This window comes from Zosterops lateralis (genome assembly GCF_965231275.1).
Source record: "Zosterops lateralis genome assembly, chromosome: 26".
NCBI lineage: Eukaryota > Metazoa > Chordata > Aves > Passeriformes > Zosteropidae > Zosterops > Zosterops lateralis.
In genome coordinates, this window is record NC_139786.1 from 5,597,492 (window position 1) to 5,623,908 (window position 26,417).

General features: G+C 50.8%; 1 protein-coding gene across 1 annotated transcript in view; it reads left to right on the forward strand.

Moving 5' to 3' along the window:
• PLXNA2 (plexin A2) overlaps nt 1-6,825 on the forward strand; it is a 156,489-nt gene extending 149,664 nt beyond the window's left edge. The window contains exon 32 of the mRNA XM_083878417.1: nt 351-6,825. Coding sequence (XP_083734543.1) covers nt 351-446 — 96 coding nt within the window. The 3' untranslated portion in view covers nt 447-6,825. The remainder of the gene's footprint in view (nt 1-350) is intronic.
• Nucleotides 6,826-26,417: the final 19,592 nt, after the last annotated feature.

Genomic DNA, 26,417 nt, shown 5'->3' on the forward strand with positions numbered 1-26,417 from the left:
TGTAATTATGTCCGTGAAACGGAAGGGTTTTGTCATTGAACTGCGTGTAGCCATTTGTGATACAACGCCACGGCTATTTTCCCATTAGGGTTGAGAAATCTCATCACTTTCGTGCTAAACGAGACAAGAAGTGTGGAGTCCAAGGCACCAGAGCAGGTTTTGCTGGGTGGGTATCGAGGGGTCCAACAAACCAACGAGAGCCAAGCTGCTTTGCTATTTATTGGGATTTCACACCTCCCCACTTGGAGCTGCTCACATCTCGCTGCCCACCCACCTCTCCCACCCCCTCTCTCACACTGATTCCTCTCTCTGATTCATTTTTTCCCCCCTTTTCCTGTTTTCTCCCGCAGCTGATCGGGGCTCTGGAGCAGGATGAGCAGGCTCGGAGGCAGCGCTTGGCTTACAAAGTAGAGCAACTCATTGGGGCCATGTCCTTCGAGAGCTGAAGAAAGGTCACAAAGGACAGCAAAGGGCAGAGGATCACACAGACTCTTGGGAGTTTGGAGGGAGAACAAGCAAGGAAGGCACTGGACACACCCCTCAAGGCTCTTCTGGAGAGAGCAGAGCCTGGCCCAAGGAGTGGCTGTGTTCAAAAATCATACAGGATCCGGTTTGAAAGGGCAGGAAGGGAAGAGGAGGAAACATCTCAATCAAAGTCCAAGCAAGGTGGATCATTTTCTCAAGCGTACACAGAAAGAAGGAACCTGGAAAGTCTGGATGTCTCCACGACTGCTGCTTTGCATGAAAATCGTTTAATGTATATTAGAAAATAAAACTTTATTTAAAGGTTGTTTTTTTTTAAAAAAAAAAAAAAAAGAAAAGAAAGAAAAAGGAAAAAAAAAAATCAGTAGAGCAGAAACCACAGAGGCCATAGAGATAATCCTGGCAAGAAGGATCAGCTCTGAATCCTGTCCCCAAGAGCCTTCCAAGGACATGGCTCAGGCATTCTGCAAACGGACTCTCACGCCAGTTGGAACGTCTGGAAAACCCAAATGTCTTCATTTTGGATTCTTACAACAAACACGAGCACAACTTTGCACCACACCTTTTCACACGAGCGAAAAGGCAGTTTTGCCCAAAAATAGTCCAGTGGCTGAGTAACTTAGAGGCACTAGAAGGAACTTTACCTGAATCGCAAAACCACCAGATCATCCAACCTGTATTGAAATCCAGCTTTATCCATGTATTTATATACTGTCAATATATATATATATATTTTAAATCCCATTTACTGTCAAATGGGGAAAGATCTGAATTTCGTTGCTTTTCCCTTTTCCACCTCCCATCCCACCTCACTGGCTGCCGGTGATCCAGGAGTGTCCAGCGATGTCCAGGATGGCCATGGTGACCCAGCAGTGTCCAGCAGTGTCCAGTATGGCCGTGGTGATCCAGGAATGTCCAGCATGGTCATGGTGATCCAGCAGTGTCCAGTATGGCTGTGGCAATCCAGCAGTGTCCAGCAGTATCCAGCAGCATCCAGGATGGCCATGGTTATCCAGCAGTGTCCAGCAGTGTCCAGCAGTGTCCAGGATGGCTGTGGTGATCCAGCAGTGTCCAGGATGGCCATGGTGGTCCAGCAGTGTCCAGCAGTGTCCAGGATGGCCATGGTGACCCTGCAGTGTCCAGGATGGCCATGGTTATCCAGCAGTGTCCAGCAGTGTCCAGGATGGCTGTGGTGATCCAGTGATCCATTCAGTGTCCACTGCTGGTTCCTGCAGGTGCCACATGAGCCAAGGCAGAGCTGGGCCGACACCTCCAGGGTCGGTTTTGGGGGTCTCCCACCTCTGATTTCTCGCAGCAAACCCCCCAACCCTGATGTTTACGGTGACAATACTTGAAAAGCCTGGACGTTGGGAGAGTAGATTTTTGTTGCTGTTCAGCTGGATGTGCAGAGCCCTTCAGCACAGGCTCCTTTGGGTGCCTCCGTCAGTGTTTGCCGCCTCACCCAGGGCCAGGACTTGCATTTCCACTGGGAAAGGGAGAGAAATCTCCACTCCAGGCAAGAGCAAACCTTAACCAGCACCCTGGGCCAGCCAGCTCTGCTGTCGTGTCTGTGTCGGCGTCTCGTTGTTCTCTTCAGTTCCTTGCTGGCCCCCACGGCACACGCTCCTGTGGCCAGGGACAGGCAAATGTTTGTGAGTGTTACTTCTTTCAAAGACACCAAAGCTTATGTGTGTCCCTTTGTAGAGTGCCAGGAGGGGAAGGAATGCTGTAAATATTTCTCTCTGTAGTAAATATTGATACGTGTGCAGGCTGCAGTGGGGAGGGCAGGGAGAGGAGGCCTGATGGAAATACAAGTGTTGGCTGCAGGAGCTTGGCAGTGGCAGCAAAATAATTCCTGGTGTCTGCCCAGGCAGAGTCACACCAGACCGGGACCGTCGTTCGCAGCCAGTGTGTGTTGAAGGAAAATCCACTTCCATCTCCATCCCCCTCCTCCACCATTCCTGCCTGGAGGAGCCCAGCAGGGCTTCCAGAGAGCTGCTGCCTTTCTGTGTCCTGCAGCCCAGCACCAGGGGAGGGGAGAAGCTCCTAGAGAAATACTCAGGAAACTTGGTTTAATTACCATTCAGTAAAAGCCATGCCAAGTCCACTTTCTTTTGGTAATCCACTTCTGTGAGTCTCTCTGAGAAGCAGAAAATACTGATGATGATAATAATTAACCTCGTGCAATAAGTTCTTGACATTTACAGCAGCCTGAGCACTGGATTTGCTGAGACAGGGGGAGAGGGGCAGAAACAGAGACTGAAAGGCAGAGCAGTGCTTGTACTGCCTGCTATCCAAGAGTTCCCTTCCCAGGGATCCTGCTCCTGCACAGTGAATCTCATTTCTAAGGCAAAAAATGTGCAAAAGTCCTACTAAAAGTCAGGAATGTCACTGGGGCAGTCCCCAGCCTGGCCTGCTCTTTGCTGCAGGTACCACAGGACATGGCAGAGGGTCAGGCTTTGAAATCCTGCAGTTTTTTGCTGGTTCTGTTCTTGCCGTTCACAGTGATCCCTCACACAGCTTAGGTGAGGGATTTCCAGATCTGCTCTAGCTGTGGTTGTTGGTTTGGGTTCACCCGGTTCTCATGGTACTCCAAAGCCCAAAGGGAGCACTCCAAAAAGTTCCTGAACAATTTCTAAACACTTCCAAATATCAGTGTGGGGAGTTGTCTCTGCAGGACTCACAAAACACGAGTCCAGCCCAAAGCAAAGGCCTGGCTGTGCATCACCTGGGCCTGGTGAAGGTGTTCCTGCCCGACAGCCCTCGTGGTGCTCCTCTCTGCAGCTCTTTGAGAGGCGTTTGTGTAGCCTTTCTAATCCTTCTCTCCTCATCCTGCTCTCTCCCCTCTGGCCAGGAGCAGCCCCAAGCCAAGGTTCTGTCATTCCCCACTCCCCTGTGTTTTCTCAGCAGAAGTGGAGGTCCCTGAGCACCCCCTGGATTCTCTGGGAGAACATTTAAGGAGACAACTGAATTGATCTGTGCTGTGGGACGATTTGAGCAGAGAGAAAAAAGGGGAAGCAGCAGGAGCACTTTGCAAACCAGTATGCTCCTCTATTTCTGACTGAATTCCGAAGGAAACAGCAAAAACACCTCTTCCATCACCTGGAAAAGCTTTAGGAGGATGGCAAAGAGAACAACACAGTCTTGGCTGGAGGGGCGGCCTAGAAATACATTGCCAAGTACCTCCTCGTGGTGGTTGACATTAATTATGGATCTTTACAGGCATTTATATGGATTGAAGCAACATATCCCCCTGGGGCAGAGCGCTGGGAATCTCTTGCCCTGTTTGCATCCAACATTTCCATTCCTCCTGTGGGGAAGAGGAAGCTTCAGATCTCCAAATGGCATTTTCTTTGCACTCGCAGCAAACCGGACTCGAGGTTTGGTCAGGAGGGGGCACTTGCCTTAGATGAGACGATTTCACGTCCCTCTCATTGCCCCTTTCCTCCTGCTCGGTGTCTGGAGCCTCCAGTTCGCTCCGTTTCAGGTATTCCGACATCAAAGCGGGAGACGTCACTTTCCGGGATCTCTCTGCCTGGTGTCACCGCTTGAATAATTCCGTTTAATCTTCTGCTCATGAGCTATCAAAGCACCCACTCCGAGGGGGAGCGAGGTGCTAATCAAACGCTTCTCCACCTTGAAAGCCTTTATTAAAACCCCGCATAAGAGAGTGGAGCTCGCAGGCAAGGCTGGCCCCGCTGAGGAGCTGCAGCCGGAGCTCAGAGGGTGGACAGCGAGTGCTCCACGCTTCGCCATAAAGGATGGATTTAAAGGGAGGCAGGAGGGATCAGAGCGCTGGAAACCCTGTGAAATCCAGCGTGGATATCCATGGAAACCCTGGATATTCCGGAGTGAGGACCCGCCGTGGGGACCAGCGCTGAGAAACAAAAGCTGCTGCCACGGCCTGGCTGCATCCCAGCAGCATTCCAGGGTGGGATTTCGGGTTTGTCCCTGAAGGATGAGCGTGGCCACAGCGGTGCCTCCCTGCAGGGCTCGAGCTGTGACACGTCGGGGACGAGGTGCCAACAGAGACCTTCATCACAGCAGTGCCTTCCACACTCTGTCTTAAAATCCTGGTGGCCCATCCCCGTGTCAGTGTTCCCTCCTACCTCCCACTGGACTCCACAAAACGTGTCCCGGTGCAGGAAACAGGTTGGGTGGGCAGGTGGAGGGCAAAGGCAAGAGGGTTTAAGGCTCTGGGGTGGCATTCTGCACACTGCTGGCCCTGAGCTCCTTGTGGGGGTTTTAGTGTTTCAGTCTGTGGGAAAAGGGTCAGAGCATCCCCTCCTCCAGCAGGCACAGCCTCCAAACACGGTCTCGTTCCCAGGAGTCCCCAGGAGGCATCAGGGATGAGGAAGGCCAGGTTGGCACAGGGCAGAGCAGCTCCCAGCACGGTCCCTGTGCTGCTCCAGAGCCTCCAGCCCTTCCCTGGCAGCAGCCCAGCCACGTTCTCCTGTCACTGGCTGTTCTCCATCCAGTTTCCTGCGCTGTCAGAGCTCACCTGTCACAGGGACTCAGCTCTCCAAACTAAATGAAACTAAAACAGACTGACTTGAATAAGCTGGGCCATCAGGGAGAGCTCACGTGTGACTGTGCCCTGGAGAGAAGAGAAAAATGTTCCGAGGAGGGTAAATAACTGACATCAAAGATGCATTAAAATGCCACAGAGCTGAAGCCATCCTATTCCAGAACCACATTTGTACCAGGAATTGTGAGGCAATAGTGCAGGGAGCTGTGACACTGTACAGAGCTGTGTGCGAGGAAGAGCTCAGAGCAGTCCTGTCCTTGGTGAAAACACCCAGCCCGGACCCAAAACCACAGACCAGTGGGTCAGAGGCTGAGGGCAGAACACTGGGGACAGCTCTGAGGCCACCTGCACAGGCAGGATGTTTTGGTTCCATTGATGAGACATTCAGTGGGGAAACAATCAGAGTAAGAGATGCCCGTGTGCACTGAGAAAACGCCACTGAGGATCCACTGGGCTGAGCAACCCCAAATGTGTCATTTCCATGCAGTTTGGTCAGTTTAGTTTTCCAGAGGAAGAGGATGGGAGCCTTTGGTCCAGTTTTGGCTGTCTGGAAGGTTTTGTGCAAAGCCCCTTCCCCCAGAAAACCCCCAGATCCAGGTGCCCATCCTGTCCCGGGCAGGCCATGGAACAACAGCCAGAGCCCCAGCTGTGGGTGCTGCCTGCTGCCTTCCTGGCTCCTGGGAGAGAACCGGGGCTCTGTGTGTGTGCCCTGCACCCCAGGGTGCTCCTCTGGCTGCTGCGGTCAGAGATGGGGAGGTGGAAGGGTGGGGCAGTGCGGGATGGCAGAGCCTGCCCTGCTCCCTGCTGGAAAAGCCACCCCAGTCCCTGCAGGATGTCCGTGGTGCTGAGGTGGCACCCAGAGGTGTGGTGGCCGTGCTGTGAGCATGGCAGTGTCTCTGTGCTTGTTCTTTCAGATCCCCCTTTGTCCCCGTGTTTCCCATCCCTCTCCTTCCTGAATATAACCCTGAAAAGACGGACCTTTCTGCTGAGGAACACGCTCCAAAGGGCCCTCAGGGCCCGTCCAATTGCACGGACAATATCCCAAATATCCCAAATTCCCTGGGCCTCAAGAGGCTGCCAAATCAAACATGAGATCTCCTGTATGGCCTTTCCTTTGGGATTTTTAATACCTCTCTTTTGAGTAAGCTTGGAAGTTTATGCAGCAGCTTCTCCATCCCGAGGGCTGGGCACACGAAGGTGCGAGGGGAGGTGTGGGGAGGGAAACCAGCTGATTTTGCCATGTTATTTCATGGCTTCAGAAGATGCAGTAAAAACCCTTCTCTTAGAGCCGAGTCTTGGTGTTGATGGAACCCTGGGGGCCGTTGGGAGAGGCAGCAAAGGGAAGGGAATGAACAGGTACTAAAACTTCTGCAGTCCCCCCAAAAAACAGAATGTAGAGGTATCAGCCATGGAACAGATTCTGATTTCTTCTTCCCCTTCTCCTCACAGACCAACCCCAGCAGTTTTAGGGGATTTGTGTGTTGGCAGGAACAAGGAATTGATTTGTATCTGTGCCCATCCCACCGTATCGTTCTCTGGCTCCTCCCCTCCCCGTTATACTTGACACACTGGAGTTCTGTATTATATTTTTTTTAAGATGATTGTCTGGTTTTTTTTGTTGTTTTTACAAGTGTTGTGGAAAAAACAAAAACAAAACAAATGTAAGAAAGTTTAAGTATTTAAAAATGTTCCAAGGAAATAAAAGGGGGTTTTGTTATTATTCTAATATATTATTGTGTACCTATTGTAAATATGAAACACTCCTATTTTGCAAGCCAAGGACTCACTTTGTACTGTTGTTATATATAAATAAAGTTTACTGGTTAAAAAAGCCCTCCTGAGTGGGTCCTTTTTTTGCAGTATGTGCTTGTGTGGCATTTACTGCGTGAGGAATATTTATTTACTGAATCCCAGCAGCAAGAAATGGGTGAGTAGAAATCCCAGACTGGTTTGGGTTTGAAGGAACCTTAAAGCTCATCCACATGGGCAGGGACACCTCCCACCATCCCAGGTTGCTCCAGCCCTGTCCAACCTGGCCTTGGACACTTCCAGGGATGGGATATGAGGAAATAAACCCTGAATGGTGAAACTGGGGTGCAGTTGGGATGGGGGGCCCCAGTATTTGCAGGCAGGAGCAGCGTTAGGGCCTGCATGAAATTCCACTTATTTCCACTCTGGCTGGAGCAGGAGCAGCAAACCCTGTGTGTAAATAAAAGACCTGGGTGAGCTCTTCATGTTTTCCCCTCTCTGAAATGCTCAGTCCTTGAGGTGAAACACTTTTGCTTCCATTTCATAAATTCAAGCCAACATCTCAGCGAACGCTGAGAGGCATCTGCTGAGTAGCAGGAATCAGCAAGTGACTTCTCCAGCAGCTGTCTGTCAACTTTAATGACCAATATGGTCGCAATTACAGCAATGAACTTTCTCTAACAGCCCAAAATTACTCTGGATGATGATAACTGACAGAAAAAATGGAGACCCTTAAGGAAGCATTAAAGAAGAAACATGTGGATACAGAACAAGAGGTCTCGCTGCTTTTTCTGGAGGATCTCAAGGGGGTTTCTTTTTCTTCTTTTTTTTTTTTTTTTTTTCAAATTAGGTATAAAAAGGATAAATCTGAGCCAGAAGGGGAAGGCCTGGCACACTGTGGGTCACAGTAGGGAGCTCAGGATGTGGTTTTTATGGACATTTGAGTCTGAATTCCCTGGTTTTAGTGTGGGGCTAATGGGGAGATGCTCCCGTTTGAAGGGAATGCAAATCCATCATGTCAGAGCAGCACTCTGCTCCTCAGGCAGGTCATTCCGGCTTATTTCCCTCAAACTGAGACCAAAGCCTGACACAGACCTCAGGGGGGGCAGTTTGGCCACATCCTGCTGTCTCCCAGCTGAACCCTGCAGATTTTAACCTCCCCAGATGGATCCCATGGGCTCTGCTGCTGGAAGCCCTGGAACCAACCCAGTGCTGTGACCACCCAACATGGAGAGGAGTTTTCACATCATTTGTGAGTTAGGGAATAAAAGAGGAGACTCGTTCTTCACCTGTGCCTTGGGTAAGTCTAAATTTAAAGAATTAAATAGGAACTAGGGTTCCTATTAAGGGCTGGGGGGTTGGATTTTGTGTTTTACCTGCAGAGATGCTGATCCTGTGCTGGCTTACCCATGGCCACTGTAGGACAGGCCCTGGAGGCAGGAGAGCAGCTGCCAGGAAAATCTCCACTCCCTGTGCACCCTTTGGGAGGTTATTGACTCCTTCAGCTCAGCAAAGGAGAAAGAAATTCCGACATGAATCGACAGCATCGACCGTGGGGTCATTTGTATTCATCTGCACCTTGTTAATAGATGTAATAAGGATACTCAATTAAAAATTACACTTTATCTGGCGTGCACTTCACAGGCCTTTATTGGCACTGACAAGGTCAAGTGATGCTTAATAAAGGTTATATAAAATGCAGATGGCTTGGATCCCTTCATCAGCCCCCACATCCAGTGCAGAGCAGGGAAGAGCCACCGACACAGTACAGAAAGAGTCAGGAGAAGAGCAGGTTTGGATTTTGGGAAGTTTAGGGGTCCCAGCACTGAAAACAGCAGCAGAATATCCTGGAGTTTCCCCTCATCCCCCACCTTGTCCCTGCCACCCCCCACATCCCCTTGGCCAGCTTTTATTTCACCTCCTGCACGCGTGGGATGGTCCTGTTGGTTAATCACTGTCACTCTGCAGATTGTGCAGCAGATTTTGGACGTCCTGGTGCTGGCTTTTCCAGCCTGGTTATCAGGGCGAGCTAATGGAGGTGACACTTCCAATTATCAAATACAGTCGTGGCATTAATTTTGATCTGTTTAAATTTCAGCATCTTTTCCCCTCTACGAGTGCTTGGCTGGAGGGTGACATAGAATTGTATGGAATCAGACAGTGATCTCAGACTGGCAATAACAGCCACAAAAATCTCCTGCTTTTTATTTATGCAGGCTCTGGTTATTATTTAAGTGGCCAACTCATTTGTAATGGAAATTTAATTCCGTGTTACTGGGCACTTTGCTGCTTAAAATGGAGCAGATCACTAAAACCCACATTAAATCCTCTCCTCTCAACTCCAGACTCTTTCCAGGGGACATTTGGGACCTCTCACCTCCTGGGGCTATAAAAATTATAATTTAATTAAAATTTAAAAGTAATAATAATAAAACATAAAACACATTTCCTTCAGGTGCCAGGTCAACCTGGAACCTGCAAAATATTGATGTTGTCCCAGTCTGACATCAACGTGATGAAAACTCGTTAATTAATTTAGAGATCATCCCGAAGAGAAATCTTGTCTGTGCTCCAGTATATTGACAGGTCTGTGCAGGCAAGTGGATATAAAATAATGTGAAAGTATAAAACCACAATATAAAGTAGATGTACAGCATAATCCAACATGAACACGTCTGTATCTATTTGGATCAAGACTACACCCCGAGGTTCATGTTAAACTAAAAATTACAAATATTGATGCCAAAACAAAGGGGTTGTTTTTGCTCCCGAATAATACTTAGGAAAATGGGAACCACTCAGGCTTTATTGTCACTTCCTAATTAACTCCAGTGAAAGAATTTAATTACAAATGTTCAATGCTGCCCCAGGCCAACATGTGCAGGAAAAGGGAAGGAGGATGGTCAGGCTTAAACAACTCAGGTAAAAATGAACTCCGTGGTAATATTTGATAATTAAGAATGTCTCTATCAGCTTGTCTGGCTATTAATGAATTGGGCTGTTCTTTTCACATTTGATTACTGGAGTTTTATGATGCCTGCTCGCCTTTATTGCTCCTGGGAATGGGCTTGTCTGTGGGCTGAGCACAGGAATAATGGTAGAGAATGAGTTGGCTTGGAACTGATCTTAAAATTCATCCAGTGTCACCCCTGCCACGGGCAGGGACACCTTCCACTGCCCCAGGGTGCTCCAAGCCTGGCTTTGGGCACTGCCAGGGATCCAGGGGCAGCCACAGCTTCCCTGGGCACCCTGTGCCAGGGTGTTGGGAGAACCTCAGCACTGCAGAAACACCAGGAATTAATCCATTCCTTCATCCTGCTGGGTGCAGGGCTGGACACACGGACCCCTCATGTTCAGGTGGTGGGACATGGCCAGGGGTCCCTGGGGTGCTGGCCAGGGCTGCTGGAGCTGGCTCTGGACACACGGACACCTCGTGCTGAGGTGACACTGGTTGTCCAGGAGCCACCAGGACATGGCCAGGGCTGCCAGGGCTGGCTCTGGACACAGGGACCCTTGTGTTTAGATGAGAGTGGCTGTCCAGGAGCCACCAGGACACGGGCAGGGTTGCCAGAGCTGGCTCTGGACACACAGAGCCCTGGTGCTGAGGTGACAGTGGCTGTCCAGGAGCCACCAGGACATGGGCAGAGCTGGCTCCGGACACACAGAGCCCTGGTGTGAGGTGACAGTGGCTGTCCAGGAGCCACCAGGACATGGGCAGAGCTGGCTCCGGACACACAGAGCCCTGGTGTGAGGTGACAGTGGCTGTCCAGGAGCCACCAGGACACGGGCAGAGCTGGCTCTGGACACACAGAGCCCTGGTGTGAGGTGACAGTGGCTGTCCAGGAGCCACCAGGACACGGGCAGAGCTGGCCCTGGACACACAGAGCCCTGGTGTGAGGTGACAGTGGCTGTCCAGGAGCCACCAGGACATGGGCAGCGCTGGCCCTGGACACACAGAGCCCTGGTGTGAGGCGCTGGTGGGTGGCACAGCTGCCGGGGCTGCCGGGGCCGCTGTCTCACACGGCTGGAATTGTCATTCCGCTCCAGCCGCCGCCTGCCTGCAGAGGAGAAAGCGTTCTCTCTTTTGTTCGCACTCAATTAGGCTGAGCTTTGAGGAGAAGATGGGAATGCTTAAAAGTTCCTCTTTTTTGCCGCGTTCAGCCTTCACAAAGGGAAGCGCGGGGATGCTCTCGGGGGAGAGGCGCTGCTGCACGCGTTTCTCAGGATTCTTTTGAGGTTCATTTGATTTTTGCAGCGGGAACCTGCGCCGTCTCTGAGCTCCCCACAAAGGCATCGCCTGGGGCTGTACAGGGGTTTATAGCCGGGGTCACGGACCTCATGCATATTTTATACGCGCTCAAATCGCATTTTAGCCTTTGACAAGGCCGGGTCAGCTGCCAGCCCCTTTCCTGGGAGGGCCAGGGCTCAGGGCAAAGTGACACGGAACAAACGCACCGAACAAACAGATCAAGGAGCAGAAATGCTCCAATCCACCCCGGGAGGGAACGCAAAGGATTGCCCTGTGCGCGGCCTGGCCTGTTTGCCTGCACAGGTGGGAGCAGGAGGACGGCTGGATGTTTCCAGAAGGATTGGGAGCGAGGATGGCAGAAGTGGCTGAAGAATGGAATTCACCTCATCCACTGCAGGTGAATAAAAGAGATGAGTGTTTCTAGGAGGCCAATCACCCTCTGGAGATGCTGTAATTCCCTGTTCTCCCCTGGGAGCAGGAGCTGCTGGAGCTCGGTGTGTCTGGCAGGGCGAGGGCGCAGGAAACGCTCCGCTGTGGTCTCTCGCTGTGCTAATTGCAGGTCTCGAACAAACACCTCATTTACACTCACACACTAATGAATTGGCCGCCTTTTGACGGGGAGCTGGGCAGTGGGGGGCTCTGCGGGGAAACTCCCAAGGCTGAATTCCCTCCCTCCATGGGAGAGGGGAGAATTCCATCCCTCCCTCCATCCACGGAGGAGCTGCTGGTGGGGAGCCAAAGCCCCAGCGACACCAGCCTGAGGATTAGCGGCCTGGTAATGGATATGGGGAGAGCAATAATCTGTGCAGTGATTAATATGGAGATGATTTTTGGATTAATAAGGATGCAGCAGAGCTGTCTGCTCAGGAGAGATGTTTGCACTCCGCAGTTTGAGCGCAGTGACCGTTACCTTAATGCCGTGATTAAATCCACATTTAAGACACCTCATTAAATTAGAGTGTAAGAGCGAATTCTTGTAACCCACAGCGGGAAATACATTCAGGCCTGGTGGGTGAAGAATGCCAGGAGATCCCTGGAGCATCTCTGGGAATATTTAACAGCTGCCAGCCCCAGCTGCGCCCTGCCCTGCTCCCAGGTGTGTGTCTATCACCGCCTTCACCTCAGCTTTGGAGCTGCTCCCTCCAGCAGGATCCTGACCGTGGTCACACTGCCACGGCCACCCCTGGGCAGCTGTGGCACCTTCAGTGAGCTCGGTCCGGCTGCAGGATGAGTCTCGAGCAGAAAAATCCGCTGCAAACCGCAGCTGTGGCGCTCCTGCCGCGCTCTGAAGTGCACCGAGCTTTCCCACCTCTGCCGAGCCCTGGAAAAAAGGGGTTCTCACTTCAAAAAGGGGTTAAACGTGCGGGCGGGTCCCTGACCTGTCTGCAAAGCGCTGACCTGAAGGGAAGGAGACTTTCAAGTGCTCTGTGACCTCCCCCGCAGCTCAAAGCTCAGCTCAGTCCCCCTCAATTGCCTTTCACTGCTCCGGGGATGAAAGCGGCCTTTGGCAGAGGGATTTGAGAGCCGAGGCACCGCAAATCCTCTCCTTCCAGCACAGGCAAACGCTGCCAGCACTGGAGGGGCCCTGGGGGCCGGGCCAGCCCTGCCCAGGCGTGTGCCCAGCCCGTGTGCCCCGCGCGTGTTTGTAAAACAATCTCACCGATTTTCCGCTTGCTTTGGCACATCCCAGCTGCTCTCAGCTCTCAGCTCCCGAGCACATTTGCCCAGGTTTCCACACGGGAGGGTTTTCCAGCCCCTCCAGGGTTTCCAGCTCCTCCTGGCCGTGCATTTCAGGGACAAACCCTCTGAAACCGGCGGGGACAGGGGCCGGGCTGTGGGATAACACACACTCCACCCCACAGCGCAGCCCGGGACTGTTGTGGCTGCCCTGTGGAGGAGCATTTCAGGAGGGTTTGCTCTTCGCTGATTTTCGCTTTAACTCACTGGCTTTGCATTAGTCGAGCCCGGGCCGGGGCGCTCGAGGATTAATTGCTGCTCGCCGCCGAGCGAGGCTCATTAAGAGCAGCTTTGGGGTCCAGTGGCCGCTCGCAGGGGCTGTGATGAGCAGGACCGGAGCTCCCGGACTGCAGCTCCTCTCCCCCGGCATCTGTTACCACAACCCCAGAACCAGCAGCACACAAAGGAGCTTTATCAGAACAAACGGCCGCCGCCTCGCAGGGAGGGAAGGACGGGGATTTCTCAGGGAGAACCGGCCTGCAAAGGGTTAATTACGAGTTTTTGGGGAGCCCTTCCAGCCCGCACATCCCCACGGCGAACAGGGCAGGGATTCCATCAGCAGCAGCACCTCGGGCTGTGGGGAGCAGGGGGGGCTGGCGGGGGGCTCCCCCCGGGGCTGGGACACAGCAATTAGTCCCCTGCGGTGATTAACGCGGCGCAATTTGTGCTCGCGCTGTTAATGACAGGGGCGATTTCTGCAGGCGGTTGGTGATAGAGGGGGAGCTCTCCCGGTGCCGGTGCCCAGGGCACAGTTCCGTGCCGGGGGGCGATGCCCGGCCCGTGCCCCCACCACGGGACAGCGGCCCTGGCACTGCCCCCGGGCCCTGCCGGGGCCGGGAGGAGGCGCGAGGGCTGCGAGGGACGCTCGGGATGCAGGCGATGCTCGGGATGCAGGCGATGCTCGGGATGCAGGCGATGCTCGGGATGCAGGCGATGCTCGGGATGCAGGGGATGCTCGGGATGCTCTCCTCCGCTCCGGCTGCCATCTGGTGGCTTCCCAGGGTTTTGTTTTTCCCTGGATGAGCTCCCGGAGCAGCTCCCGTGGACTCTGGGAGCTCGGGTAGGAGAGAAGCGCTGGGCAGGCTTTGGAGGGATCTCAGGGATTTGCACTGGGTGGGGACCGACGCCGGATTTATTTCAGGTTTATATCAGTTTGTTTTATTACAGCACTTTGTGGTATTGTTTGGCTCAGCTTTCCCCTGTTTATGCCCCGAGTGTGCTCCCCAGCCCGGGCACGCAGACACTGATGTCAGCCCTGTCTCCCCAGCCCGGGAGATGCCGGTGATGAACTCGAGGACGAGGGGTTTGGAATAATGATCTGCGATGTCCTGTCCTCCCAGCCCAGCTGGCAGCTCACATCCTCCTTTGTAGAAGAGCAAATGGTAAAAAAAAACCCCAACAACATCAACAAAATCCTGCTCTGTGTGTAGATGCAAAGGATTGTAAATGGACTGGCTCTAAAACCTGAAAGCCCGTCCTCAAAATGTCACCAGCTGGGACAGGGCTCTGTATTTTTCTGCTTCTGAGTTTTAAGGGTTTTGCCTCTTTTGGAAGAGAAAGAATTGAGAACTCGTGAACTCAGTGGGATGGTTCTCACCCCAAAACCCTTTAGGGGCTGTGGATCAGCCCTTTGAGTTGCCCTGATGCTCTGCAGTGCAGGAGCTGGGCTGTGAGGGCCAGCAAGGACCGAATTCTGGAGATGTGACCCCACTCCAGGTGGGATGGGAGCCCCCCAGAGCTGAGCCATGACCCTGCAAGGGCCAGCAAGGGCTGGATTTTGGAGATGTGACCCCACTCCAGATGGGATAGGAACCCATCAGAGCATGGGAACAGAGCCACGACCCTGCAAGGGCTGAATTTTGGAGATGTGACCCCACTCCAGATGGGATGGGAGCTCCTCAGAGCTGAGCCATGACCCTGCAAGGGCTGAATTTTGGAGATGTGACCCTGCTCCAGATGGGATGGGAACCCCTGAGAGCACAGCCACGACCCTGCAAGGACCAGCTGCTGCTGTGACAGGAATAAACCCGTGAAATAAATGGGACAAAATGCGTTTTAGCAACTCCACGGGCTGCTCCGAGTGTGCTGCTCTCAGGTGAGCGATGGGAGCCTCCCTCCGAGCCTGAAACCCCTCGAATTCCCTGGAGGGAGGATTCCTGATGAGAGCAGAAGGATCCTGCTCCCATCTGGCTCCTTCACAGAGGCTCAGGAAGGCACAGACAGAATAAATGTGACCCTCTTGAAGGCGGCTGATGATGCAAAGGTCAAAAGAAATGACTGACGAGGAGAAAAGTACATGCTAATATTTCTCCAAGAGGAGAAAGAATTGCATATAATGGGTGTAATATTCAGAAAGAGAGAGAGAGAGAGAGCACAGCCTGGTGACTGATGCCAGCGTTTTAAAGGCACTTAAGCCTTAAATTTCCCCTTGATGAAAGTTCTGTCACGTCACTCTGGCGCTGACACGGGTTATGGGAGAAGAGTCACCAAAACAGAGCCAGAGGAGAGGAGTGCCAGGGAAAACAGAGCTGCCACAGCTCCCTCTGCTCCTGGGGAAGGATCCTCCTGAAAAGTGTGCTCAGCACTGCTCCGGCCACTCAGACTGAGCCTGAGCAGCTTTTGGGAGTCCTTTTTCCTACCAGGAAGAACCCCCAAATTCCTCTCTCTGCTGCAGCAGCTGGTTTTGATCATTACCAAGAGCATCACACCCTCAGCTTGGACACGGCCAAGGGTGGGACCGGTAAATCCCGAGCTTTTGTCCAAGCTCAGTGTTTGTGTCAGACTGTTGTGAAATGAGGGGCTGGGGCTGTGAGAAATTCAGGGGTTCAGGCAGAGGATGCAGCACCCGCCCCAGCACCTCAGCTCTGAGCAGGGAGAAATTCCTGCTCCAAAAACCTTTCTGATTTATTGGTCTCTGAACTGGGCACACAAAAAATCCCAGTCGGGGTAGTAATCCAAGTGATAAACTTTCTGCTTCTCTATCACAAAAAATAATTGTTCTGCCTGAGCATCATTATCCCGACATTTTTCCATTCCCGTGTCACTTACTGAAAATAAAGGTTCATTTCTCCCATTATAATGAGCTACACTTTCAATAATTCACAGGCGGGTTTTTTTACTGGGCTTTATTTTTTAATCTTCATCACAAGGCTGTAAAATTTGTGCCACTTTTCCCAGTGCTCCTGAAGGATCAGCAGGAGGAGAGGGGAAGTGCCGGTTTGCTGCAGTTCATTTAGTGGGATTTTCCTCTACTCCTTTGGAACTATTATTACTATTACTATTACTATTATTACTATTACTGTTACTATTATTATTTCCACTACTGAGGGAAGACTAGGGTTCAGGGAAGACTTGGAATGAAATTTGGGCCCCAAATTTACCCTCTAGGCTGTTGTTTTACAGACAATATTTTCTACTCCTGATTACTTTGATACCTGCAGAAGCCTCTGAAATCCTTGCAAAACCATTCCAGGCTAAAAAAATGTGGGGTTTTTTTTCTCCCCTCTCTTTGTATTGTTTCTTACCAGGTTTGATGTATGATACCTTCATATATGCTCTGTGTATACATATTTAATTTTCCATACAGAAAGTTCTGCCTGTCTTCAGGAACAGGATGTGGAGCTGGAAGCATCATGAATTATGGTGCTATTTCTGAACGCTTTCTTCATCTATATGAAATGATTATTTGACAGAAGGGCCGTTCGATATTGCTGGAATAATTATTCTGCTTGTTTAGTACATCAGTTTGAGCTGTTATCATGGATTCTTCAAAATGCTGGATAATTACATAAATAATTAGGAAACAGCCTATCAGTGCATTTTAGGGCAAAGCAGACTTTTATACACACTGGACTAAAACTTGGGGAAAGAGGAGGGGATCCCTGGCACCATGGGATAGGTGGTTTTCCATAAATTCCCCCTGTTTGTTGGCTCTTCCTCATCCTCCTGGTGCCCTCATGGCCCTGCACATCCCTAAAATCATGGGATGGGATGGTTATTTCCACAATGTGCTAAAATGGGGGGGTTTTGACCAGAATGGTGTCGTGTGTCTGGCCCAAGACAAGAATTGGGGATCCCATGGCCGGCAAAGCCACTCCTGGCCCTTCCCTCTCCCTCTGCTGCTGCCCGGCAGGAATGCAGCACCTCCATTGATCCTTAACCTCCTGGGGGTTTATTAACACTTATTAATTAGCACACGAGGCAGAGGGGAGGTTTGTCAGCACCTTCACTTGCCATTCCCAAACCCATCCCCTCCTTTTGCACTGGAAAGGGATTTTTTTTTCCCCCTCTCTTTTTAAGAAAGGAACCAGGGATGGGTGTGAAGGGTGGTGTGGCCAAACTGGAGAAGACGGAATTTCTTAATTTGAGAAGGATGGGGGAAGGATGGACCTGTGTCACCTGTGTCACCTCTGGCAGCCCCAGGATGGGCAGGAGAGGCTCTGCTGGGTGCTGGAGCTGCAGCCCTGGCTGCCTCAGCTCAGCCCTTTGAACATTTAACAAGAATAAATCAGAGCTTTGAACGAGGCTCCTCGAACATTGCGGGGAGGATTTGAGCGAAGCTCTGCCTTTTGATTGAATTTTCCTGCCTTTGTTTAAACTCCTCTGCGGTGAGGGGAGGCAGCAGCACCCCCTCAGCTGTGAGACCCCAGCAGCCCTGGCCCCCTCCCCGTTTTTGGGGGGGACATCTGGTGCTGTCGGCTGAGCAGTTCCATCACGGCTCCCCTCCGCTGTCACCAGGAGACGCGGCGGAACAAAAACAAAAGACGTGACAAATTTGTCCTTTTCTCTTTCATAATTAACCAAAATATCTCGTTGTGTAGCAAAGCGTGGCTCCTAATTAACAGACAGGCGAGAGGCTATTTTTAAAATCCAGACCCCCAGTAATTATATTTGCAGCAGAGAATGATATTTCAGTCAAACGCGACAGACAGTGAGCCAAGCTCCCATGTGAGGCAATTAATATTTCACACCTGCCAAGCAAATCAGTGGCAGGGAGGGGAGGGGAATGGCATTGATGCTGCACTGGGGGGCCCTGCCTGCTCATGGAACACCAAAAACCCTTCACTTGGCTGTGGGGTGGCCACTGAGGCAGCGCTGGCTGCTGTTGGGACAAAGAGAGTTGGCCAAAATGGCCAGTGGGAAATGGAACAGGGAGAGGATCCATGGGAAGGCTGCTGGAAAGGGGAGACGAATAACCAGAAACTGAAATAATCGGCCCTGCCTTTCCCAGCACAAAGTTATTTTTCTTCTCCTGGCTGCTCTCCTCGCCCGGGGCTCTGCTCCACCAGCTCCTCAGGGCTGGGGCTGCCCCTCTCCCGGGAGCTGTCCACACCAGCGAGTTCCTTTTCCCTGTTATGGAGACAAAAGCCTGTATTTTCCTTCCCACTGTTTGTGCGGCTCAGGATTAATCTGGCCGTTAATGGATAATCTGTCAGCCCTTGGATGCTCTGGAAGTTGGGAGGAGGTTCACGGGCGTGTGATGCCATCTGCTTTTATCGGGAGGGTTTGGAAACCTGACGTTCGATTTGTTCTGCGGGATTTGACGGAGGATTATTCTCCAGATTCCAAAATAATTAAGGGAATCAAAAAAGCAGAAAGGAAGGTGGCAGGGAGGAGGAGGCAGAGGGAGGAGAGGCAGCTCTCGACCTGTGCTCTGGGTAGGACAGGCTGACAAACCCTGCCCGGGGAGCTTTGCTGTCCTTTGTTCCTGTACTTGGCCATAAAATTCCACAGGCAGTGACGGAGGGAGCAGGGCGATCCTGGGGAGCACCAGAGCCACAATTTTCCCTCATTCCTGGGTGAATTTAAAGCTTTTTGTGTTTAACGAAGGAGCTGCTCAGGGGAAGGGTTGTGTGGTCCAGGGCTGGCTCTCAAACACTCCGTGCGAGGTGCCCCGGGCACTGCAGCTCTGGAAATTTCCCTTCCAAATTACGGAGGAATCTCGGCCAGGCAGGAGCCTCCATTGACCTCCTGCCACTTTCCTAATGAGAAAAGATGATGGTTGAACTCCAGGGGGAGGAAAAGCAAACAAACCTCCTCTCCTCCATCTAAACAAACCTGCAAACCTGTAACAATTAATCTGAAAGCGGCCGGGAGAGGTCCCAGCACGGGGTTTGCATTTCCAAGGCTCTCTCTGAAGTATTCCTGGTAAGTGAGGGAGCTGAGCCTGCCCACATCGATCCTGTGGCCTTTGCCACCCCAGAGCTTTCTCTAAGTGATGCGGCGTCACCTCCCATCACCAGCCCCTCCCTGAGATCACAGATGGGGCTGGGGGGAGCTGTGTCCCACAGGATCAAAGGGAAAATCCTTTCAGGTGGAAAAAAACAGTCAGTTCAGAGCATTCCTCATTCCAAAGTCCAGTGTGAATTCCCTCAGTCCTCCCATGGCCAAAGCCACAGTGACCCTGCTATGGCCACCAAGGTGCCACCCTGAGCATGGAGGGGACAGAGGGGCCGTGCCTGGAAAGTTCTTCCTGGCCCTGAAACCCTTCCAGCTGCTCTGGGAGCACCCAGAGTCATTAACTCTGTTCCTGCAGGAGGTTCTGCACCTTGGTCACTTCCAATGCTTTTTTTATTATCTCATAAGTGTATCTTTTCACCACAGGACTGAGAAGAAAAGTTTGGGCTGGTGCCCACGATTTCATGGAATCACAGAATTACAGAATGGCCTGGGTGGGGAGGGACATTAAAACTCATCCCATCCCACCCCTGCCATGGACAGGGACACTCTCCACCATCCCAGGTTGCTCCAAACCCCATCCAGCCAGGCCTTGCACACTGCCAGGGATGGGGCAGCCTGTGCCAGGGCCTCCTCATCCTCACAGGGAAGGATTTATTCCCAATATCCCACCCAAACCCACCCTCAGTGCTTCTCCCCCAGCCAGACTCTCTCAGCAGCACCGTGTGAGACACACCATGAGTGGTGGGGTAAAACAGCTCTGCGGTTTTAAATGTTCATTCTGTGGGATGTTCCCAGTGAACGGGGCTGTCCTGTGAGTCCCACCCGCTCTGAGCTGCCCCTTCCCAGGAGGTTTCCCTGGATCCCATCTCCTTCCATATGCGCTTTGATTCCCGGTGATCCCGGCAGCTTTTTGTTCTATTATTCACCGTCGGTCTGTGTTGTCTGCGCTTATTACGAGCCATCAGAAGGTACCTGGGAGTCTGCAGCCTTCCCAGCCACTCCTATTGTACAAACACATCAATAAATAAGTGGTGTCTGAATTTAGCTGTGAGCTCGTAACTGCTGCCAGAGCCCTGTCATTTTTTCAGGTCAGCTGGCACTGCAGTTAAAATAGTTTTGCTGTTGCATCCTTCTCTTCAGGAGGCGACCAAAGAAGTGGCTCTTAGATTCCTATTTCCTTTTTTTTATTTATCCCTCTAAGAACAAGGACACGACTTCAAACTGCAGACAAAAGGAGGTTTGGGATTCGGGCCCCGGCGGTTTCCAGAGCAGTGGGTCAGGAGCAGCAGGAGTCGGTAATGACCGAGGATGCTCCCAGCCCTGCATTTGAACAAATCCTCCTTTGAAAAACGCAAAGCCTCGTCCCTCTGGGACCTCATTTCCCAGGTAGAAAACAGCAGCACTTTATTATCGGCAATTGGCAGGGTGGAGACAAGAGCCCCGTTAGTTCCCCCCGGTGCTGCTGGAGCTGCTTTTCATCGCTGCCCCTGATGGGTTTCACTTCTCCTCTGATGCTCCAGGAGCACCCGGCACTAAGCTGCTCTTTACTCAGAGCCATTCCTTCATTTCCTGATCACAGTTTTGGTTTCTCTCTCAGAAACACCACCAAAGTTGGGTGGAGGGTTTTTTAAGGCTGTGCTTCCTTTGCATGAATTACAGCTGGAGGGGGGATCTCCCTGGAAACAAAAGGAATGAGATTTTTTTTTTCCCCCTAATTCCCCAGGTAGAGGAGATGCTCATCAGGAGCCAGCCAGGCTTCTGGCAAGTCTAAACTTGGGATCAACAAGGAGGCCCATCAGATGGTTCTATTTGAAGTATCTTTGTAAAGATAATAAATTAAACACATAAAAGTAGCCAATAGGAGACTTTTTTTCACCAAAAGGCTGGTGAAGAATTGAAAGAGGTGACCCAGAGTGGAGTCCCTGTCTCTGGAGGGATTTAAAAGATGTGTGGACATGGCACTTGGGGCTGTGGGATTGGCAGTGCTGGGGAATGTGGCACTGAAAGCTCTTTTCCAGCCCAAACGATTCCACAATCCCATAACTGCATTGAGAACGAGCAGCATTGCAAAGAGTGTTTCTTTGGAATTAAATTTTACATTAAACATTTCATCCACTGTCTGAGTCCAAGGCATCTCTTTGGTCGCCCTGGAAAGTCAGGGACCTTGGCAGAGATGTCTGAGACCAAAGCAAGAGGGTTTGAGACCTGTACAGGAGGGTCTGGGGTCTGTACAGGGCGGGTGGAGCCCCTGGCACAGAGCCCAGAAAGACACTGGCTTTGATTTCAGTCCATGGGAAAGGCTCCCAACACTGAGAGAAGAATTGCAAGTCACAAGGGTGTGAAAGGCAGTAGTGTAGTTTATCACAGAGTGGAAAATTCTGTAGGTTTGGGTTCTTAGACTGGAGGTGAATAGGGACAAGATGGAGAATTTTGGGTTCTTCTTCATCTCCATCTCCTGCTGTGACATGGCACAAAGTAGTTCAAAGAGATTGGGTCAGAGTAGAGATGACCTGTTCAGTACAGGTGATAGGTATTGGCATGGAAATGTAAATAATAGACATGTAATAATTGGTACAAGAGGCAATGACATCCCATGGGAGGAGGAGTCGCCTGTGGCCCACAATGCTGCACAGACCTTGGCTGGGCACAGAGAAAACTGCAAGATAAGAAATAATAAACACAGCAAGAAACCTTGAGAAATAAAAACTTGAAGACTCTGCTTTGTTCTTGCATCTGGCTCAGGGCCGTTCACAGGGCAAAAGACTCTCAACCACCTGAATCTCGGGAGACAAAAACCCCGAGGATCCACCTCACCTGGGGCATCCACAGGATGGACTTGGTGCAGTGCTGGCCATGGGTGCAGAGCCCCAGCCATGAATCCAGCTCACAGCCTCCAGTGACGTCCATAAACTGGGGAAATAAATTGCAATTAGCAGGCTGCAGATCTGGATGGCAGAGCCAATCTTCTCCCTTTTTTTCACCAAAAGATTGGGTGAGAATTGGAAGAGGTGACCCAGACTGGAGATCCTGACTCTGGAGGGATTTAAAAGATGCGTGGACATGGCACTTGGGGCTGTGGGATTGGCAGTGCTGGGGAATGTGGGACTCAAAGCTCCCAACCCAAACCATTCCACAGTCCCATAACTGCACTGAGAACAAGCAGCATTGCAAAGAGTGTTTCTTTGGAATTAAATTTCACAATAAACATCTCATCCACCTCACTTGGGGCATCCACAGGATGGACTTGGTGCAGTGCTGGCCATGGGTGCAGAGCCCCAGCCATGAATCCAGCTCTCCTGCTCCTGTGACAACCATAAACCAGGGAAATAAATTGCAATTAGCAGGCTGCAGATCTGGATGGAGGAGCCAATCTTCGCCCTGAATTACCAGACTTATGCTTTAATGATTTTTTATCGGTGTTTCATGGTGCTGCTGTTTATTATAGTTAAACGTTTTGGAGGGGGCAGCAATGGGAAGCAATCAATGAAATCAGGTTAATGAGAATCCAGCACTGTGAGGGGCTCTGATGGATGGGGACAGGAATGTGACTGGTCCAGCTCTGCCCTCTCCTCTCTGTCCTCTCACATTCCTCCAGCTCCCTCCTGGTCATGGTATATTCAACTCATTTTGGTACATTCAAACTAATGGGGAAATTTCCAGAAAAATAAAAATAAAAATCAGATTTTGAGGGTGTGTTGGTACCTCAACATACTGAGAGAAGCTGCCTAAAATCACACTTTGTGCATCTGATGGCACACAGGGATACAGCTGCACCTTGCAGAGATGGGTAATTCACTTATTTACCCTTCCCAAGGGATTATCATAAAATTCAAGGGTGTTTTGGGTTGGAAAGAACCTTAAAAATCCTCCAGTTCCACTCCCGCCATGGGCAGGGACATCTTCCATCCTCTCAGGTTGCTCCAAGCTCTCTCCAACCTGGCCTTGGACACTTCCAGGGACAGGATAGCAATTAAAACACTGGGTTTAGAATTAAAACTCACGTGTATATATATGGCTTATATATATATATATTCTCTATTTTTTTTTTAACTTGAGCAAATTCTTGCCTCTTCATAACCCTTCCAACCGCATTTAACTGTGCTCTGCCATTTATCACCCTCTTGCACAGCTACAACTCACCCACTTACACAGAGCAGAATCGTTTCTCCGAGAGAAACGGCTGAAAAAAGCCCTTCAGAATCTCAGACTTCTGCTCTTCAGATCATATATTTTATTCCGAAAAGCTCTTGGAAATCTGAAAAAAAAAAAAAAAAAAAAAAAAAAAAAGAGAGAGAGAAAAAGACAGATGCATGGCTGCTGCAAGTCTAACACGCCGTTAATAAAAGTAGTCTATTAAAACAAATTGCTCAGTATGATCATTCTGCTAAAATCAATATCTTCAAATAATAAAGCAAATCTGAAGTGCACACACGGCTCCAGTCAGGCAAACCATCTGCTGGAGAGATTGCTGAGGAGTTTTATGCCCGAAACTTTTACTCTGAGACTGTTAGTTCAAACCTAATCAAGGCGCTGCTCATTTACTGCCTCCTGTGCGCTCAGCGCTCTGCGGGCCCTTCCCAGGTCTTTAATCCCGCTTTAAGGGGCGGGCTGCCATGTAAATCAGAGGCACTTAAGCGTTTTTTTTCCATCAAACTCTTCCCCAGAGGAAAATTCTCCTGCTGCAATACCGGAGGTGGAACGAGCCGGGAGGAATCGCCTCGAAAAAACAAGGCGAGAAGGGGCAAAGCCGCGAGGAAGGGATGATTTCCCAGCAGGAACAGGAATTTGGGTGTGAAAAAAAAAAAAAGGAATTCTGGCACAGGATGGGCACGGAGCTGCTGGAGTGACCTGGAAACTGTTGGTGGCACATGGAGGAGCCGAGGCAGGAAACCAGTGAGGCTGCCCCAGCAGCAGGGCTAAATAAAGCCCTTTGTTGTCCTGGAGAGGAATCCCTCCTGGATTTGAGACGGGAAGAAGGAGGTCCGTGGAGATGATATCTCCCCATCAGCACGGCAAAAGCGGCACCAGAGGAACGAGAAAATCCAACAACAGCCCTGAAACTCATCCAAAACCCCCCTCAAATTGTGGTTTTGGAGCTCTGAGGGGAATGGCTCCCACTGGAGTCCTGGGAATGCCTGGAGGAGAGAAAAAAGGATTCAGGGAGACCTTTTAGCACCTCCCAGTCTCCAGGGCACTCCCAGGGGTCTTCAGGACACTCCAGTGCAGAAATTGAGGCAAAAACCTCTCCAGACCTGCCTTTCCACAAAGGATGCCCTGGCAGGAGTTTCTGAAGGAAGCATTTCCTGCCCTGAGAGTTACAATATAATTAATTACACCAGGTTGCAAATCCCACTGTGGTGAAACAAAAGGATGACAAGTTTTTAAGGAAATCACAATAAGGATTATGCTATCAGGGCAGCTCTTTGTCCTTTTTATAGGTGAATCCCATGAGTCCATCCCTCAGGAATTGAATCCCACCAGTCCATCCCTTAGGAACTGCCTGTTCAGAGCAGAGTTTGTGTTCTCCTGCAGGGACAGGAGCTGCCCTTGCTCAGCCCTGGGCAGGATTTGGGGCTGCCCCAAAGCAGGTGTGATCCCAACAGTGTTTTTCTAGGAGAAACAACCCAAACTTCACTAAATCCCATTTTATCTGCAGCTCCGTGCTCTGGCCTGGCTGTCCACCATTCCCAAAAGCTGGATCTTCTCCTGCACCATCTCCTCCTCCATCAGCAGATTTTGGGGGCTGAGGATGCAGGAGAGGAGCTGCTCTGTCTGGGATTGGGGCGGTCTGGTTGCTCAGGCTGAGGTTGGGATGCAGAACTCATGTCTTTTGAGGTTTCCTCTGCTCCAAGTGCCTCCACGTGCCTCTGGAAATGCTGTGGAGAGTTACTGCCCGCTCCAGTTAAAGTGGGAAAAGTTATTAAAATGCTTTGAAACTTGTGAATGGTGTAAGGCTGATTTATTTGATGTGATTTTGCACAGAAATAGCCCCCAAACGCTGCACATCCTCTGGGTCAGCAGAGCTGCTGCCTTGGGAGGACGGTGGGAATGGGATTATTTCATCTGTCCAAAATAGTAACTTTTAAAGAGGTGAGGAAATGACTGCACCGAAACCATTGTGTGCCATCTGCCTGCTAAAACACTTATAGAAAACATGTTTCCTGGCATATAGCTTCGCAGCCATATGTCTATTGCATCATTCACAATTAAATTAAATCACCCTTAAATGCTTGGACAAAATCCCAGCCCGTGTGAGCGAGCCTTCATCGCCGCGCTGGATGAAATCTGGACACTCGATCCCTAAAAGTTGGGTTGGAGTTGGCTCAGGCGTGGTTAACCTGATACAGCTGATGCTGAGTGCTGCGAGATAATTCGAGGGCATGTTCCTTATTGTGGGCTTGCAATTCCTGCCTATAAAAATGTGTTGGGGCTCTGAGGGAGAGGAAATAATTCTGCGGGATTCACTCACGACACACCCGAGTCGCTTTGAATGGGTTTGAAGGGAGAGTTGTGTCCATGAGAAAAGGTGGGATGGGCAGAAATAACTGCAGGGCCTGGGCACAGCTGGATGTTTGGGGTGTTTGGGATCTGCTGGGAGGTGTGTGCACAGAAATATCCAACAACAAAGCCTGGCCTACTCCTTGCTAGGCTGGGTCAGATTTTTGTCAATTTTGGGGGAAGCACAGCAATTCCTGTGCCACAGGAACGACCTGAGTGGCTCAAAAACCTGAGTGGTTGGATGGATGGCAGCATCCCTAGATCTGTCCACAGAAATCCTCTGTGGACAGTGCAGTCAGTTAAAGAATAATCTTAATAAGTCACTCATTCTGTGGGTTTGTGGCTCTCCCTCTGAGGAAATGTTGGATTTCCCTGTGCTTCACTCAAAAGGAGTTCTGTGGGATGCTCTGACATGGGGAGTGCACAAACAGGAATGAAATCCCACATCTCTGACACGGGGAATGTTGTTCCAACCCAAACCAGCTTCCACTGGAAACCAAACCCGCGAGCTTCCCGTGCCAGACCCGGTCATGGCCTATTTTTAGTCCAGCTCTCTATTTCTGGTCTGGTTTTGAAAGGTGAAACAAATCCAGCAGCCAAACCTGGATGATCCCATTGGTTTCTTTCATCCAGGAGCAGCCTGAGCTGAGGAAAATGTCCCTGTCCACAGCAGGGGTGGAATGGGATGGTCTTTAATGTCCTTTTCTACCCAAAATACTCTATGGATCCATCACTCTGATTTTTAGTTCCATTATTCAGCCCAAATTCTCGCTTTCATAGACAAAAACATATCTGTTATTTAAATGAGACTCTTGTCTCGCTCTGCCTTTCACATTTCATCTCTGAATTCATTTTCTGGGCTGATATGCAATGTAAAACCTGGTTACACACTGAGTCAGGCGCTTCCCAATGTGTGTGTGTGTGTGTTTGAGGGAGGAAGAAAAGGGAAAAAAGGGAAAATTCTTAGTGGGAGCTGTTGGAGTCTGCAGGGCT